The sequence below is a fragment of the Lathamus discolor genome, chromosome 19, assembly GCF_037157495.1.
Source record: "Lathamus discolor isolate bLatDis1 chromosome 19, bLatDis1.hap1, whole genome shotgun sequence".
Taxonomy (NCBI): domain Eukaryota; kingdom Metazoa; phylum Chordata; class Aves; order Psittaciformes; family Psittacidae; genus Lathamus; species Lathamus discolor.
Genome location: NC_088902.1, coordinates 4,369,227 through 4,384,424, shown reverse-complemented (window position 1 = coordinate 4,384,424; position 15,198 = coordinate 4,369,227). Strand labels below are relative to the sequence as shown.

The following is a 15,198-nucleotide window of genomic DNA, read 5'->3' as shown; positions in this document are numbered from 1 at the left end:
TTAGCCCCCGTGGAGGGACAAACTCAGCATCTGTTTGACTTGCTGAACCTATTTCTGCACCGGACGTTGGCTGAGAACGGGCTATTTTTAACCACCCCTGGGTTACTGTGCTCTTTCTGGCTGTTATCACAGGCTAGGATTGGATCGGAGTGCTCTTCACAAAACACTCACCGCTGATCCCAGACCAGATAAGCCTACAGAAAGCCAGCACCACTTCCCCTGGGCCCAGCGCCACGTGGGCACAGGCTGTCTCGCAGCAGACATGGAAGTGACTGCTTGCTAACCGCTTCCTTTCCTTCTGAGCACCTCCCTCCCTCCTGCCTGTCCTGACAAGTTTGCTTCCTGTTATTGATAGCGGCCCCTGCACCCTCCGAGCTGTCACCACACTCAGTGACCCCACCAGAATACAGCCCTGGGGTGCACAGAGCAAACCCAACCCAGCTTTGCCGGGGCAGGCAGGAGGGCTTGGGCCATGCCACTGGGTGCCAAGGAGCCTGCTGCCACAGGCTGCAGTGTGCCAAGGGAGCCTGGGTGCAAGCAGCACGAGTCTGCAGGGTTTCCAGGCCTTTTGGTGCCTGTTTCACAGGGAGCTGCCTTGTCCTGTCTGCTCTGGGGATGGGGAGGAGCAGGGGGGTTCCTGCTCCTTGGTGCTCCTTCCTGCTCACAGAGCTCACTGATGTCAAGCAGATGCTGTGGGATAGAGCCTCCTGAGAGGCCACACGTGTGTGTGTGTGTCTTGGCCTGTGGCAAGCCACAGTTTTCTGCCCCCCTGCCACGCAGACAACAAGCTCCCCAGGGGAAACTGAGGCATGCAGCGTTTCCCAGGCAGCCTTGTCAACAGCACAGCTCACCCAGAGGCAGGCAGGGAAGCGCAGGACAAGCCCAAGACACACATGGACGAGCGAGATGCTGCTGTAGCTGTGTCCCCTCTCTGCAGTCCTGGGTGACCAGGTAATCCCATGGCTCCTGTTGTGCCTCTGTGGCTTCTCCTCCGGCATTTGTTGGATGAAGTCTTGGCACCCTGGAGATCTGGCCCCACACGCAGGCTCAGCTCCCCTCTCCCCTCACCTCTCGCCTTAGGAGCAATCCTCCGTGTCATATCAAGCACCTTCACACTAGGAGGACACCTCTCCCAGCAGAGCTGTTCCTGTGCCCGTGCACCTCTCGTCAGTCCAACACCTCTGCCTCGCTGCTGGCCCCACAGAGATGGGCTGGTGGTTCACCTGCTTTGCCTCTGCCTTTCTGTTTGCAAAGTTGAAGGAAAGCTTGGTTTGTTGGCAGGAGATGCGGGAGGATGTCTGATCCCAAGAACCAAACGTGGCTCTGCTCGGCACTCATTCAAGGAAGGAAAAATACCCCAGTAAAGAGTTAAACAAGAAATCCAGGCGATAAAACATCCTTTTGGTTCTCCTTGAGGAGAGCGCAGGAGTGCAGGGGCTGGCGAGATGAGCCTGCATTGAAAAGGAAACAGCAATTGCTTGCTCCCAGGCGGAGCCGGGCGGCGGCAGGACCATCACCGGCGATGGGGAGGAAGGTCACACGTCCTCTCCCCGCGGCTCTCCCTGCCCGGGATCAGCTCCATCCCCGCCGGATGCCCAGGGCTCCTGTGCAGCGCTGCTCTGCGGGCTCCGAGCTCCCGCAGCCCCGCCAGCGCAGCCCGTGCGTGCCGGACGCTTCCAACCGCGGCAGCGAGCGCCGGGGCTGCCCTTGGGAGTGCGCTGGAGGAGCGAGACGCGGAGCTCTGGGGGTAGCGCTCTGCAGAGGCGCTTCGCTCGGCTCCCGGGTCCTGCCTGGCCTCAGGCTGCCGGGGCGCGGCGGAGCCCCCTGGTACCGCGCGGTAACTGCATCCCTGCAGCGGCTCTTTGGGATGCTCGGGCTCATGGCGGGGTCCTCACGCCCTCCAGGAGCTGACCAGCCAGCTCTGACAGAGTCCGCTTAATCCCCAGGCAGCTGCTTCACCTTCAAGTCTATGAACGATGCTCAGGCAGCAGAGGAAATGGGCCAGTTTCCAAAACCCTGCACGATGTCCTGAGCTCCCAGCAGCAGCAAGACCAGTCCTTCCTGAGCGCTGGACCTAAAGGTGATGGAGGCCATGGTGTGGTAGGCAACCTCAGGGGAGTGAGACTGTGGGGCAGCATCTGCGTTTGGGTGCTACTTGGGTGCCTGCCTGAGCTGGTGTGACCTTGGGGATACGCTGCTGTCTGGAGAGGGTGAGGAGAGGTGCTGGGGTGTGTGGATCAGGCAGGGTGGCTGGGAGAGGAGGAATCTGAAGCTGGGAGCTGCTCTTTGCACAAGGGGAAGTGACTGTAAGGGTAGGGCCAGAGGATGCTCAGGGCGCAAGATGACCGCATGGAAGTGGAGTTGTAAAATGCAAGTGACCAACCGGCAAGTATCAGTCAGGCATAAATCCAGATCTCCCTCCCTGAAGCACCAGCTCCATAGAGTCCCCATGTCTTGCTGGGCTTTCTGATGATACAACCACGGCTATACAGCCCCTTCGAGACCTGCCACACACCTCTCCAGTCCCTACATCCCAACTTTGATGCTTATGCACAGGTATCCATGCACAGAGAACACATCCTGTGCCCAGCGTGTGTCCTTCAAGAGGAGCAGGGTAGCAGCATCCTTTTCCAGGCTGGGGCACAGAGCTGGCCAGGAGCAGTGCACACAGCCCTGTGCTTTGCATGCCCTTTGCATTCACAGGTGGCCACCAGTGAGTAAACAGGAACATGCGCTCTGCACGTGTGGGTTCACTCAGCACCTCTGAGAGCTGCGAGGTTTTTGTGGGTGGTCCCTGGGCCATGCATGGTGCGTGGGGGACCTCCTGCAGCCAGGCAAGTAGGGAATGCGTACACTGTATGGTCCAGGCACTGATACGGTCCAGTACAGGTATGCAGAGGCTGTGGCACACTGGCATCTGCTCACAGGACACAGATGCTGGTGTGTTAGAAGAGTTTGCTCTCCAGTATAAAGCTGCTGTGCTGCTGGCCAAGCCCAGCACTTTGCTCTGCAGTTCGGGCCCTCTGATTTCCCAGCCCTTGCGTATAAAGGGGCACTGACAGGGAACACCAGTGAAGATGTTCTGCATCCCCTCCAACCCCCCAGGCATGCACAGACAGCTCAGTGATGGCACCACAAATCCCAGAGACAGCTCTGGTCACCGCAATGAGCTGGGCTGGAGCTGGCCCAAGGCAGTGGAGCAGCCGGGGGATGCGAGGCCCATGGTGGCTGGGAGGGATGCAGCAGGGTGGGATGGAGGAAGCTGAGAGGAAGGAAGCCTGCAGTGTCCCTGGGCAGTAACAAACAGGAAGAGTGGCAGCGCTGCGGCAGGAGGCACTCACAGGAAGGATGTGCAGTGCCCCATGGGCAGACCTGTCCTACCTGAGCCACAGCCTCCCCAGACACATCCCCTTCCCTGCTCTGCTGGGGCTCCCCCGAAATGCCCAGGGATGATGCTGGATGCAGAGGGGTGGTGGAGGGCACCTACCAGGGGATGGGGCAGGCAGACAGTGGGGCAGCTCAAGGACCACACTGTTCGTGCCAGGCAATGAGGGTGAGAGGCACCAAGCCCTGGTTTGCCCCATGGCGGGATGGGGAACCTGGGTAAAGGGGATACCAGGGAGACAGGGATGGGAGGACTCCAGGCTGCATGGGGCTTGGAGCAAGCTGCTCCAGTGGAAGGGGTCCCTGCCCGTGGCAGGGGTTGGAGCTGGATGAGCTTTAAGCTCCCTTCCAACCCAAACCAGGCTGGGATTCTATGACTGACCCATCCTGGCTCCCTGTGGGGCAAGTGAAACCTGGTGTCCCCAGGGCAGGGCCGGGGCTGCGCAGATGGAGCTGCGGAGCTGTGGCCGATACGTGTGTGGGTGACAGGGAGGGTGCGCGGAAGAGGGGAGGAAGCGGCAGAGCAGCAGCTCCTTTGATAAGCAGCTTCCTGAATCCTTTCAGACTGTGGCTGTCACTGATGCACGCGGTGCCTGTGGGCCTGTGCTGAGACCGAGGGAGCCCCCGCCATGGGCAGCAGGTAGGCAGCCCCCAGCACACCCGGAGAAGGGGCCCCATGGGGCAGCTTGGGGCAGGGCTGGGATGCTGGGCAGGGTGATGGGTGATGGGGCACTCTCCCTGCAGCACTGGCATCGGGGGCTCTTCCAGGGCCCTGCTGCCTGCCGGGGGCTTGGCTGGGTCATGTCCCAAGTGTTCCCTGGCTGGTGGGTGAGGGATGGGGCTGCTGGAGCTGCTGCTGCCCCTGCTCGCATCTCCCCGGCTCTCCCAGGGAGCAGCCACCCTTGCCCTGCAGCAGCACAGTGCCTCTAGGGCACCCTGCGTGGGGCATGTGGATGGTGTGCGTGGCAGCGGCAGCCTGGCCTCCCCCCAGAAGGGCTGTGGGGCAGCAGGGAGTGATGGGGATCAGCTCCTGTCTGAGCCACGCTCCCAAATGGCACAGCCACAGCGGGGACCCAGCTCCCTGCAGGACCTCCCTGTGCTGATGGGGTGGCTGGGGTCCCACTGGTTCACAAGCAGGAGCTCCAACGCCACAGCACCCCATGGCCCTTGGGATCTGTTTCCTCCTCACGGAGGAAGCTGGGGATGGGAAGGAGCCTCCTGATCCCATGGTGCTGCCAGCACCGTGAGGAGCTCTGCCCAGAGCATCGCCTGCATCTCCATGTCCCTGCAAGGTTCTGTCCCGGGGCTGATGGAGCCCGGTCACCCTCCCCCAGCAGCGCTGCCCCATCGCCTCTTGCTCAACCACCCAGATAGAGCAGTTTCCTCTTGACAGTTGCTGAAACCTGAGGGATGGATGAGGCAGCCCCAGGGTCATCCCTCCCCTGTCAGAACTATGAGGCTGGCGAGGGTGCCTGCCCCCGTGTTCCCCAACAGCAGGAGCTGGCCAGCCCCTTGTGGTGTCTCAGCCCCCCTCGTCTCACCTTCCCAATGCTGCTGTGCTCATGCTCTCCCTCCTCCCCACCAGGCCGCAGCAGGCACATGGGCAGCAGTGTGTGCATCCCATGGACGTGGAGAGCATCTTGGACTCCCCCAAAACCGGTCCACGGGGCCTGGGTGTCCTCCACTTGGTGCAAGCGGATGCCATGCCCAGTGGGTGCCCCTGTGGTCTGCAGTGCTGTGGGCATCCCAGAGAGCGAACACGCTGGGATCTCTCCCCGTGCCACCCTCCCGCATGCAGGGGTCCTGGTTTCGGGGTGACCGGTGATTTGCTTATGGACCATGTGCCGGGAGGGGTGGTTCGCAGCATCACGGTATCCTGCAGATCTGCCTTCTCTTTTGCAGCCACTTCCCCTGTGATGGCTGAGGGCTCCCTGCATCCGCTCCCCGCGCTTCAGGACCAGGGCTTCGTGGCTGCCGCAGCATGGTACAGTCCTGCTTGGTGTGCTCCAGAGCTCCTGGCTGCAGTCTGACAGCGCGGGCGGCCGGGACAACCATGGACAAGGACAAGCCCAGTCCCTCTGCCAAGAAGCACGTGCGCCTGCAGGAGAGGTGAGAGGCTGCAGCCTGACCCCTGCGCTGCCCGCTCAGCACAGGTCCCCACGGCGCTGCCCATCCCCATGGCTTGGGCTTGCCCAGGCTTCCCTACCCCAGCCCATCCCTGCCGCCTGCTGCCCCATAGCTTGTGCAGATGCCAGCAAAGGGTGAAATGCCCCAGCTTGTTCCTTGTTCCTCAGCCCCTGCCTCTTCCGGGCTCTCTGCCTTTCTTATCATAGAATCATAGAATCATGGAATGGTTTGGGTTGGAAAGGACCTTATCATCCAGTTCCAACCCCCCTGCCATGGGCAGGGACACCTCACACTAAACCATGGCACCCAAGGCTCTGTCCAACTTGGCCTTGAACACTGCCAGGGATGGAGCACTCACAACCTCCCTGGGCAACCCATTCCAGTGCCTCAGCACCCTAACAGGAAAGAACTTCTTCCTTAGATCCAATCTAAACTTCCCCTGTTTCAGTTTGAACCCATCCCTTGTCCTGTCACTGCAGTCCCTAATGAAGAGTCCCTCCCCAGCATCCCTATAGGCCCCCTTCAGACACTGGAACCTGCTCTGAGGTCTCCACGCAGCTTCTCTTCTCCAGGCTGAGCAGCCCCAGTGTTCTCAGCCTGTCTTCATACTGGAGGTGCTCCAGCCCCTGAGCATCCTCGTGGCCTCCTCTGGCCTTGTTCCAACAGTTCCATGTCCTTTTTATGCTGAGGACACCAGAACTGCACACAATGCTCGAAGTGAGCTCCCACAAGAGCAGAGTAGGGGGGCAGGATCACCTCCTTGGACCTGCTGGTCACGCTGCTCTTGATGCAGCCCAGGATACGGTTGGCTTTCTGGGCTGCATCTTCTCTTATTCTCTGCCTGGCTTCTGCTCAGTGTGGGGTGACTCTAACTGATGGTGTGGCAGGATGGGGTGCAGAGGCTCAGTCAGGGACCCCTTTGCCATACAGGAGGGGCTCCAACATGTCACTGATGCTGGACATGAGCCTGCTGGGGAGCGTGGAGCCCATCCAGCCCGTCTGCACGCCGCGGGACATCACCCTGCAGTTCCTGAGGACATCCAGCCACGTGCTGCGGACAGAGGAGCTCCAGCAGCGCACCCAGAGCCTGACACAGCTCCAGGAGGAGTTTGCGGTGCGATGCTCCCCTCCTCTCCCCTGCCTCACAGGAGGCACGGCAGAGGCTGGCGGTGATGGGGCTGGCAGGGGGGACGTCACCAAGGGAGGCTCTGAGCCCAGCAGTGCCCGGGAGGGGGATGTGGGCAAACAGAGGTGAGGGGGGCCTTGGGTATTCCCTGGCTGCCCACTCCCTGGTGCACGCAAGTCCTGTTTGTGCCCCTGTGCTGACCTTCCAAGCCAGGCTCTCTTTAAGGTGTCTCCTACCTCTGGGGTAAGGACAGGGCTCATCTCAGGAGCTGGGACACTGTTAGGTCCCTGGGTCAGCCTCGTGTCCCTGAGGGACCGGCTCTGCCCCCACGAGGGACACAAGCAGCAGCGATGGGGTTTTCCTCATCGTTATGCTCTCCCCTTGCAGAAAATCCCACCCAACTTTGTGAGTCCGGAGGAGCTGGAGATCCCCGGACGTGCCTCCAAGGACAGATACAAAACCATCCTCCCCAGTAAGTGCCGCTGCATCCCTTTACCTCCCATTGGAAAGGTGGTGGTGGGGGGGGTGTCCCTGGGTGTTTGTGCAGAGCAGGGGTGCACAGTGCGTTGTGGGGAGCTGCTCCCTGGGCTGTATTCCCAGGATGACCTGGGATGGTCACGGCCTTGCATGTCCCAAGGACATGGCACCGGGGGTTTAAAAGCTGAGAACGTTACAGGAGGACTCCCTTGGGCTCTGTTTGGGCCCCGGGGGTCATTGCCTGGCAGCTGAGCTACCCCACATCACTGCGGTACAGGGCATGGCTGGCTGTACCCTGCCGTGGCGGTGAGGGTGAAGTGGGGCAAGAAGGGGCTTGAGGGAGGGTGCAGACAGCTCTGCGCTGGAGAACTCAGCCTCACCTGTGGAGCTGAGGCAGGGAGGATGGACAGGGTCAGGTTCCTGAGGTGCTGCCTTCTGTGGCTTGCAGATCCCGAGAGCCGGGTCTGCCTCCGGAGGGCAGGGAACCAGGAGGAAAGCAGCTACATAAACGCCAACTACATCACGGTGAGCGTCCTGCCTGCTTGGGGAGCAGTGGTCCCCCAGGCGCTGCATCACAAGGCATCAGGCTGTAGGCCCTTTGGTGCACAGTGCCACACTGGGACCCACACACCGGGGCACACACTGTGCCCACCACTGGGCTGGTGGCCACAGGACTGGTGGGACCCAGCTGGGACTATCCCAGGTCCCAGCCAGAGCAGGGCTGGATGGGCTCTGCCTGTCCTTGGGGGAATGCCTGCAGTGAGGATGCTGCTCTCTGCATTTCTGCCTCTCCGGGATGTCCATCACCCTGGGTAGCATCACCCCAGCAACTTGGGGATGCTTGCAAAGAGCTTGGGTGCACACAGCTTGCTTCATAGGCTCGCTTCTGGATTGTGGGACCAGGAGGATGGAGAGGATGTCCGGTAGTTTCTGATCTGGTCTATAAAAGCATTTCAAGGACAGGTTTAGCAGGAAATCACCTGTGTGGCTCAGCCTGTAGAGGAAGAAAAGCACCATGAGGGCTGCAGCAGCCTGGTGACAGGCTCCCCCCCACATCAGGGTCCCCCTGCGCCATCACCACTGGACCATGTGCTCGGCAGGGTTACGCAGGACGGCCCCGGGAGTACATTGCCACGCAGGGACCAATGCTGAACACCGTGAGCGACTTCTGGGAGATGGTGTGGCAGGAGGAGGTGCCCCTCATCATCATGATAACCGAGCTCCAGGAGCACAAGGAGGTACCGCTGCCCCTCCGCAGCCAGAAGCCAAGGGTGCGGTGGGGTGATTACAACAACAGAGGGTTCTGCAAGACCAAATGTGGGGCCTGAGCAGGTTCTCTCCCCTCTCACATGGAGGTGGAGAACCCCAGGGCTACAGCCTTGCCCCCCCCCCCCCCCCCCACGTGCTCCAGGCATGCTTTGCCAGTGGGGTAATAGGATAAAGAGATTGGGGCAACCCCTGGGAGAGGGAGGGGAAGCAGCAGCCAGCAGCGTCCCTCCAGCCCTGAGCTGCTCTGCTTCTAGGCTGGGAGCTCCTAGCCAGTGGGTACGGGCTGGGATGGGAGCTGGCAGCACCCTGACCCCTGGCTCTGTCCAAGCAGCACCTGCATGGGGGGCCCCCCTTCTCTGTCCTGGCAATGTCCTGCCTCCCCTCCCTCCCCAGCTGGCGGAGCATCCCCGTGTCCCCACCGCAGGCTGGGTGCCTCGAGCATCAACACGGCCCAAATCCTGCCCTGCTCTTTCAGAAATGTGTCCACTACTGGCCCCAGAAGGAGGGCACCTACGGCCCCTTCACCATCCGTGTGCAGGGGGTGAGCGACTGCGCGGAGTACGTGGTCCGGGATCTCTCCATCCAGGTGGGTTCGAGCTGCATCCTGGGGGCAGAGGGGGAGCCCGGCAGGGCCTGGCAGTGCCCGCAGCATCCCCAGGCTCCCTGGCAGGAGGGCACCACTGTGAGAGCAGAGCAGAGGGCTCATGGCTCTGAGAGCTGGGTCTTAGGAGCCCCAGGCAGAGGAGGGGTCTGCAGAGCTGCCTGCCCAAGGACGTCTCTCCTGGGTGAATGGCAGAGGCTCAAAGAGGGATTCAGAGGGAAAGAGATGGATGCAGGCTGCTCAGCTTGAGCTGGACTTCATCTGGCCCAGCCCAGGGACTGCTCCCACATCCTCATTTCTCTTTCTTCCATGCTGGGAAAGCTCGAAGGTGAATGCCGCCAGGTCAAACACATCCTCTTCCCTTCCTGGCCGGACCAGCAGACGCCTGGGTCAGCCAAGCCCTTGCTGCACTTGGTGTCCAAGGTGGAGGAGACTCTGAAGGCTGCAGCCAGCCCAGGGCCCATCGTTGTGCACTGCAGGTAAGAGCTCTCCCCTCACCCAAGCCCCTGGGTGCTCCTCACCTCGGGGTCGGTCTGCAAATGCAGGAGGGGAAAAGGGGAATGCTCCTGACCTGGTCCTGCTGTGCTGCAGGGGTCCCAGGGTGCAGCATCCCCATAGCAGAGTTGCTCAACCTGCAATGGCAGCAAACCGAGCCAGGAGCATGTTCAGCTCAAAGGATCCTGCGGGTGCTGAGCACAGCTCTGTGTGTCCCGCAGCGCAGGCATCGGACGGACGGGCTGCTTCATCGCAACCAGGATCGGGTGCCAGCAGCTGAAGGACAAGGGGGAGGTGGATATCCTGGGAATCGTGTGCCGTCTCCGCATAGACAGGTGGGGGCTCGGAGCAGGGGCCTGCTGGCTACCAAGCCTGGGAGGAGGGATGTGGGGATGGACATCACGAGGGGGCACGGGGATGGGTTTTGATGCAAACCAGAAGGGCTGCTGAGAGATGCAGATGGGTCGATAGCAAACGATTCCCCAGTGCCGGGCTGGTTTTCCTGCCAGGGCTATTGCAGCTCTGGGGACATCAGGACATAAGGGAAAGGAGAGCAGCTCTGAGCCTGGCAGCCAAGTCTGCTCCTTCCAGCTCAGCCACTGCATCCAGAAACACTCAATTTGCCCCTTTCACTGGTAAAAATCAGAGCCAAATCAGTTGCTGATCTGCACTGTGCACAGCCCAGCGCTGCTCCTGAGCCTGAATACTCTTGAGACAGCGCTGGTGCCCATTCCAGAGGCAGCTGGACGTGGTGGGTGAAGCAGGAATGCCTGTGCCCTGGAAGCAGGGAGCCAGGGATGGGGCTGTGGGCTTCGGGAGGTGTCAGTGGGACCTGCCTTTCCCTTGCAGAGGTGGGATGATCCAGACGAGCGAGCAGTACCAGTTCCTCCATCACACACTGGCTCTCTACGCTTCCCAGCTGCTGGAGGCGGGATGCTGCTGACTCCCACCAGAGCAGCAGCAGGAGCATCCCTCAGGATGAGCAAACCCATGGGGACTCGGTGACCCTGGGGACAAGCAAGGTTGGACAGGTTCACCTGAGGGATTCAGTGGGTGCTTGTGGTGCCCGTTGCTGCTGGCTCAAGGCAGATTTCACCTACGGAAAGAGGCTTTGGCTTTCAAAACGAGCAATGGGAACCTCCTCAGGCAGTGCAGAGGAGCTGAAGATGGGTGAGCACCGGGAGCACTGTTTGCCTTTTAGCTCCATGGGGATGTTCAACCCATGAGGCCCAGAGCTGGCAGAATCACCCTGCAAATAACCAGAGCTCCCCCCTGACTGAGCATCATCTGTGGGCAGGGCAGGGCTTGCTCCAAACGTGCTCTGCGATGCTCTTCTTACTAAAGACACCCCTCAGGGGTGCGGTACAAGGGGATGCAGTTGGTTGCCTTCATTACAAGGCTTGCTTTCCTCTCCACCTTCAGCCAACACCTTCTCAACAGCCTTAAAGTAGGGGGGGTTCCTACGTGCATCTTCAGCTCCACAAGCGATGTGTACCCAATTGCCTTCTGTCACACAGGGAGGAGGGTTCGAATTGTTGGGGCTGAAATCAGAGCAAAATATTGGGGTTTTGTGAGTTTTTTTCACTGACAAATTCAATGGGGAGGGGGGAGGAAGAAGAGGGAGGAACATTTTGGCACAAAGCATAGAGATGGAACTAGTCTGTAGAATACATCAAAGCTATTCAAGCCTGGCCTTCAGCTGGGGGATGCTGCACACCCTCTGGGGCAACGACTGACAAGGAGCTGCGGGTTGCCTGCACTGCGCCTGCCTGTGCCCACGAGCCCTGACATGACCCACTCAGTGCATGAGATGCAGGGATAAAAGGGTCAATCTTATTCCTGAGAGAGCCTGAGCTTGCCCGAAACACCCCCAGGTCAGGGCTGTGTGCATGGACCCCCCTCTACCACACTGTGGGTACGCAAGATGCAGTTGAGTGGCTGCCCAAGTGTGCAAGTGAATCTTCTGAGCAAGGGAGCCTTGTCCAGGGATGGGTCCTGAGCCAAAGGCAGCTGCTTCTCTCTATTCTCACGGGCCTTAAGCAGCAAGCCCTATGGCAGACCAGGCACTGTGCAGAAACACCCAGTATTACAGCCATTATAATGTATTGCTGAGCCCTGGTAGTCCCTATCAGTCATTCCCATGTGTTTGCAGACTCTCTGGATAGAGGACTTGCCAAGGCATTATAAAATAAAGCTGTGGTAAGCATCTGATGGCTGCGAGGAGTGGATGGAAGAGTGATGGATAGCAAGAGCCCCTCTGCTAGCACAGCCCATCACCAGGAACAGACCCGCTCCCTGCCCTGCAGCAGGAAAAACGCCACATCTGAACTCATGTCCTTCCCCTTTCAGCATCTGGATCACCCTGGCACAGCAATCTCCCCATCTCCTCGTGCCCGATGCCAGGTCAACCCTTCCTCATGCCACTGAGCATGGCTTTATTCAGCTTGCCCACAGCATCCTCCTCCCCACATCACCATCAGGCAGGGGAACCTGAGCCTGCAAACTGCACCAAGGCCCAGGCTTTTCCTGCGCTCCCTGCCCAGCAGGACAGGCACCATTTCTCTCATGCTTGTGGTTTATTATCAAGAGGAGAGACGTTAGGGCAGCAAGAGCTGTGTGAGGGCCTCTGAAGGAGCACGCGGGAGCACCTCTGGGACTGGCAGCCAGGCAGGGGTATTGCTACCGCCCCTGAGATTCTGATGGGGTTGCTCCCCATCAGCTCTCTCTGATGCAGGTGCTGATCAGTTAAGCAGTTTTGCTGTCCTTCAATCTCCGTTTCCATCAGGCCATTACCACTGCACTATCTCGGTATCTCTCCATCCTCTCTGTATTGATTTCCCAAGCATTCCTCGGGGCTATGCTGGGCTATTGCCTGCGTTATTGCAAAACCCCATCCCAGGGTTCACTCGGTGAAGCAGGGTGTTTGGCCTGGGCTGGCTGTGTCAGTCCTGGGAAGCTGCCTCACCCTGTCCACAAAGACCATGGGGTGCCCAGCAGGCAAAGGGGAGGAACCCCTCCGAAATGTCCTGCGTCTCCCCACATCTTGGCCAGGGGTTTCAGCAGGGTCAAGGCTGCTCCTGCTTCTCATTCTCCCTCAAAAATGTGCTATTGACCCACGTGGTTTTTCCTTCCCATGGTGTTTCTGAGCCTTGCTGGGGATGCAGCCCAGACAACCAGGTAGGGAGCCCCAGCACTGGGGGCCATGGCCAGCAGACTCCTGTTAGCTGTGTCCCCAGGAGGTCAGATCCTGCCCAGGGTTCAGGAAACCTCCTTTCTCCACATGACTCTGATTTTGGCCTGGGGCTTCCCATTTCCTACCCTTGTGATGAGCCACCAGGCTGGAGGCTGACTGGGATTCAGTTTCTTTAAGGAACTTGGTTGAGCAACCACATCGAAACGTGCTGGGAATGTAAAATATGCTCTTGTCTGGAGAGGTCCTGGAGCGATCCATGGAGACCATGCAGTAAAACGTGTGCTATCAAGAGGCAATCTCTGCTACCAACTCGAATGCCACGGGTGTGTTGGGAGGGAGGCCCTGCTCTGGTGTGGGGCCATTCCCTGGGCTGGAATCTGTTGGGTTTTCTTTAGAGAAACCTCATCTTCAGGCAGAATTGCCCACAGGAATTGGGCGATGATGAGGTTTTCACTGGCACAAAGAGGAGTCACAATGGAGTAATCACCAAAAGCAATGATATTCCTGCTTCCTTAGGCCTGCCTTTGTGAGCATGGGGATCTTTAGCAGGCTGCAGCATCTCTGAGAGCAAAATGGTTTCTGTCTCCAAAACCAAAGGCAGCTTCCCAGTGACTTAAAGTATGTGATGGAAACTCTTTCCTACCATCAATGGTCCCGGGCTCTGAGATACCCACTGCGAGGCAGACCCAGCCACAGCTCAGTTTCTCTATTTCCTATGCGAACATTTGTCTCAGGCAGCCCCAGCAGCGCATTCAGCATCCTGCTCTCTTGCAGGAGCAGGGGCAACCTCCTCCACATGTGGGCTCTCCCCAGCGCTGCTGGAATAAAGGTCCTGCCTCTTCATGCCGGGGCAAGGAAATTACAAACCACAGAATCCCAGCCTGGTTTGCGTTGAAGGGACCTTAAAGCTCCTCCAGCTCCAACCCCTGCCACGGGCAGGGACCCCTTCCACTGGAGCAGCTTGCTCCAAGCCCCTGTGTCCAACCTGGCCTTGAGCACTGCCAGGGATGGGGCAGCCACAGCTTCTCTGGGCACCCTGTGCCAGCGCCTCAGCACCCTCACAGGGAAGAGCTTCTGCCTAAGAGCTCATCTCAGTCCCCCTCTGGCAGGTTAAGTGCTCCTCGTGTGTCAGCCTTCACTTTAGGACTGGTTCAGATCCAGCCTGGATGTAACTGAGCCTCGTCAGTATTGCACAGCTGGGCTGTGGGCTGCCCTGAGCACTCAGCATCAGTGTGGAAGCGCAAAGCAGAGCGAAAGCAGAGCCTGCACATCTACGTACGGTGCAGGAGCAGTTCAGTATCCCCTTGCAAGGCAGCAGAGCTTAGCTGGGTGAAAATGAGGGTGTTTTGAGGCTGCAGGGCGCAGCCTGGTCTCTAAAGGCTGCTGTTGCAGCAGGGTATATAAACATCTTACAGCAAGTTTGCTTGCTTTGGGTTGTGCCTCATCCTGCACATGGAAAATTGCTCCTCAGCTCTTGTGATATCGTGGTCCCCCTCACGCACAGAGAGCTGGGGACCAGGGAAGCAGATGTGTAAGGGTACAGGAAGGATGGAGGAGCTGTGCTGGGTGCTGCAGAGGTGCTGTTCCAAGGTGCGGGGTCAGTGCCAGCCACAGCAGGGTGCCAGGCACTGCTGGCATAGGGTGAAAGGGGTGTGGGTGTGCTGAGCACAGAAGGGCTGCTCGTGCAGAAGTGATGCTGGGTGTTGGGGGCATAGGGTGCTGGGTATAGGAGAAATGGGGTGCAGGGGTGCAAGGGTGCTGGGGGCAATGGGGTGCTGGGTGGGGGGTGTTGCATGGTACAGGGATACCAGGGTGCATGCTGTGGTCCAGTGGTGCTGGGGGTGCAGGGTCCAGTGGTGCTGGGGCACTTGAGTGCAGGGGATGCTGGGGTGCAGAGGTGCTGGGGTTGCTGGATGCAGGGGTGCTGGATGCAGGGGTGCTGGGTGCAGGGGTGCCGGGTGCTGGGGTTGCCAGGTGCAGGGGTGCTGGATGCAAGGTGCAGGATGCAGGGGTGCTGGGTGCTGGATGTAAGGGTGATGGGTGCTGGGGTTGCTGGATGCAGGAGTGCTGGGTGCGGGGGTGCCGGGTGCAGAGGTGCTGGATGCAGAGGTGCTGGGTGAAAGGTGAAGGATGCAGAGGTGCTGTATGTAGGGGTGCAGGATGCAGGGGTGCCGGGTGCAGAGGTGCTGTATGTAGGGGTGCTGTATGTAGGGGTGCTGTATGTAGGGGTGCAGGATGCAGGAGTACTGGATGCAGGGGTGCAGGGTGCCGGGGTGCAGGATACAGGGGGCCTGGACGTAGGGGTGCAGGATGCAGGGGTGCAAGGTGCCAGGGTGCAGGATGCAGGGGGCCTGGATGTAGGGGTGCAGGATGCAGGGGTGCAGGGTGCCAGGGTGCAGGATGCAGGGCTGCTGTATGTAGGGGTGCTGGATGTAGGGGTGCAGGATGCAGAGGTGCTGTATGTTGGGGTGAAGGATGCAGGGGTGCAGGATGCAGAGGTGCTGTATGTAGGGGTGCTGGATGTAG

At 59.7% G+C, this 15,198-nt stretch overlaps 1 protein-coding gene across 1 annotated transcript; it reads left to right on the top strand.

Moving 5' to 3' along the window:
* Nucleotides 1–856: 856 nt before the first annotated feature.
* PTPN7 (protein tyrosine phosphatase non-receptor type 7) lies at nt 857–11,690 on the top strand. The gene is made up of 13 exons (XM_065698450.1): nt 857–951; nt 1,081–1,166; nt 1,282–2,080; nt 3,949–4,024; nt 5,287–5,493; nt 6,442–6,625; nt 7,025–7,109; nt 7,563–7,639; nt 8,215–8,352; nt 8,859–8,969; nt 9,306–9,463; nt 9,701–9,814; nt 10,329–11,690. Exons 5-13 carry the CDS (start codon nt 5,366–5,368, stop codon nt 10,420–10,422), a joined length of 1,089 nt encoding a protein of 362 aa, XP_065554522.1. The 5' UTR covers nt 857–951; nt 1,081–1,166; nt 1,282–2,080; nt 3,949–4,024; nt 5,287–5,365; the 3' UTR covers nt 10,423–11,690.
* Nucleotides 11,691–15,198: the final 3,508 nt, after the last annotated feature.

Bases quoted from the DNA above. Each gene is read 5' to 3' on its own strand.
- PTPN7 (XM_065698450.1), top strand. From the start codon at position 5,366: ATGGTACAGTCCTGCTTGGTGTGCTCCAGAGCTCCTGGCTGCAGTCTG. The intron at 5,494-6,441 runs GTGAGAGGCTGC...TTTGCCATACAG, and splicing joins CACGTGCGCCTGCAGGAGAG to GAGGGGCTCCAACATGTCAC. The intron at 7,640-8,214 runs GTGAGCGTCCTG...TGTGCTCGGCAG, and splicing joins TAAACGCCAACTACATCACG to GGTTACGCAGGACGGCCCCG.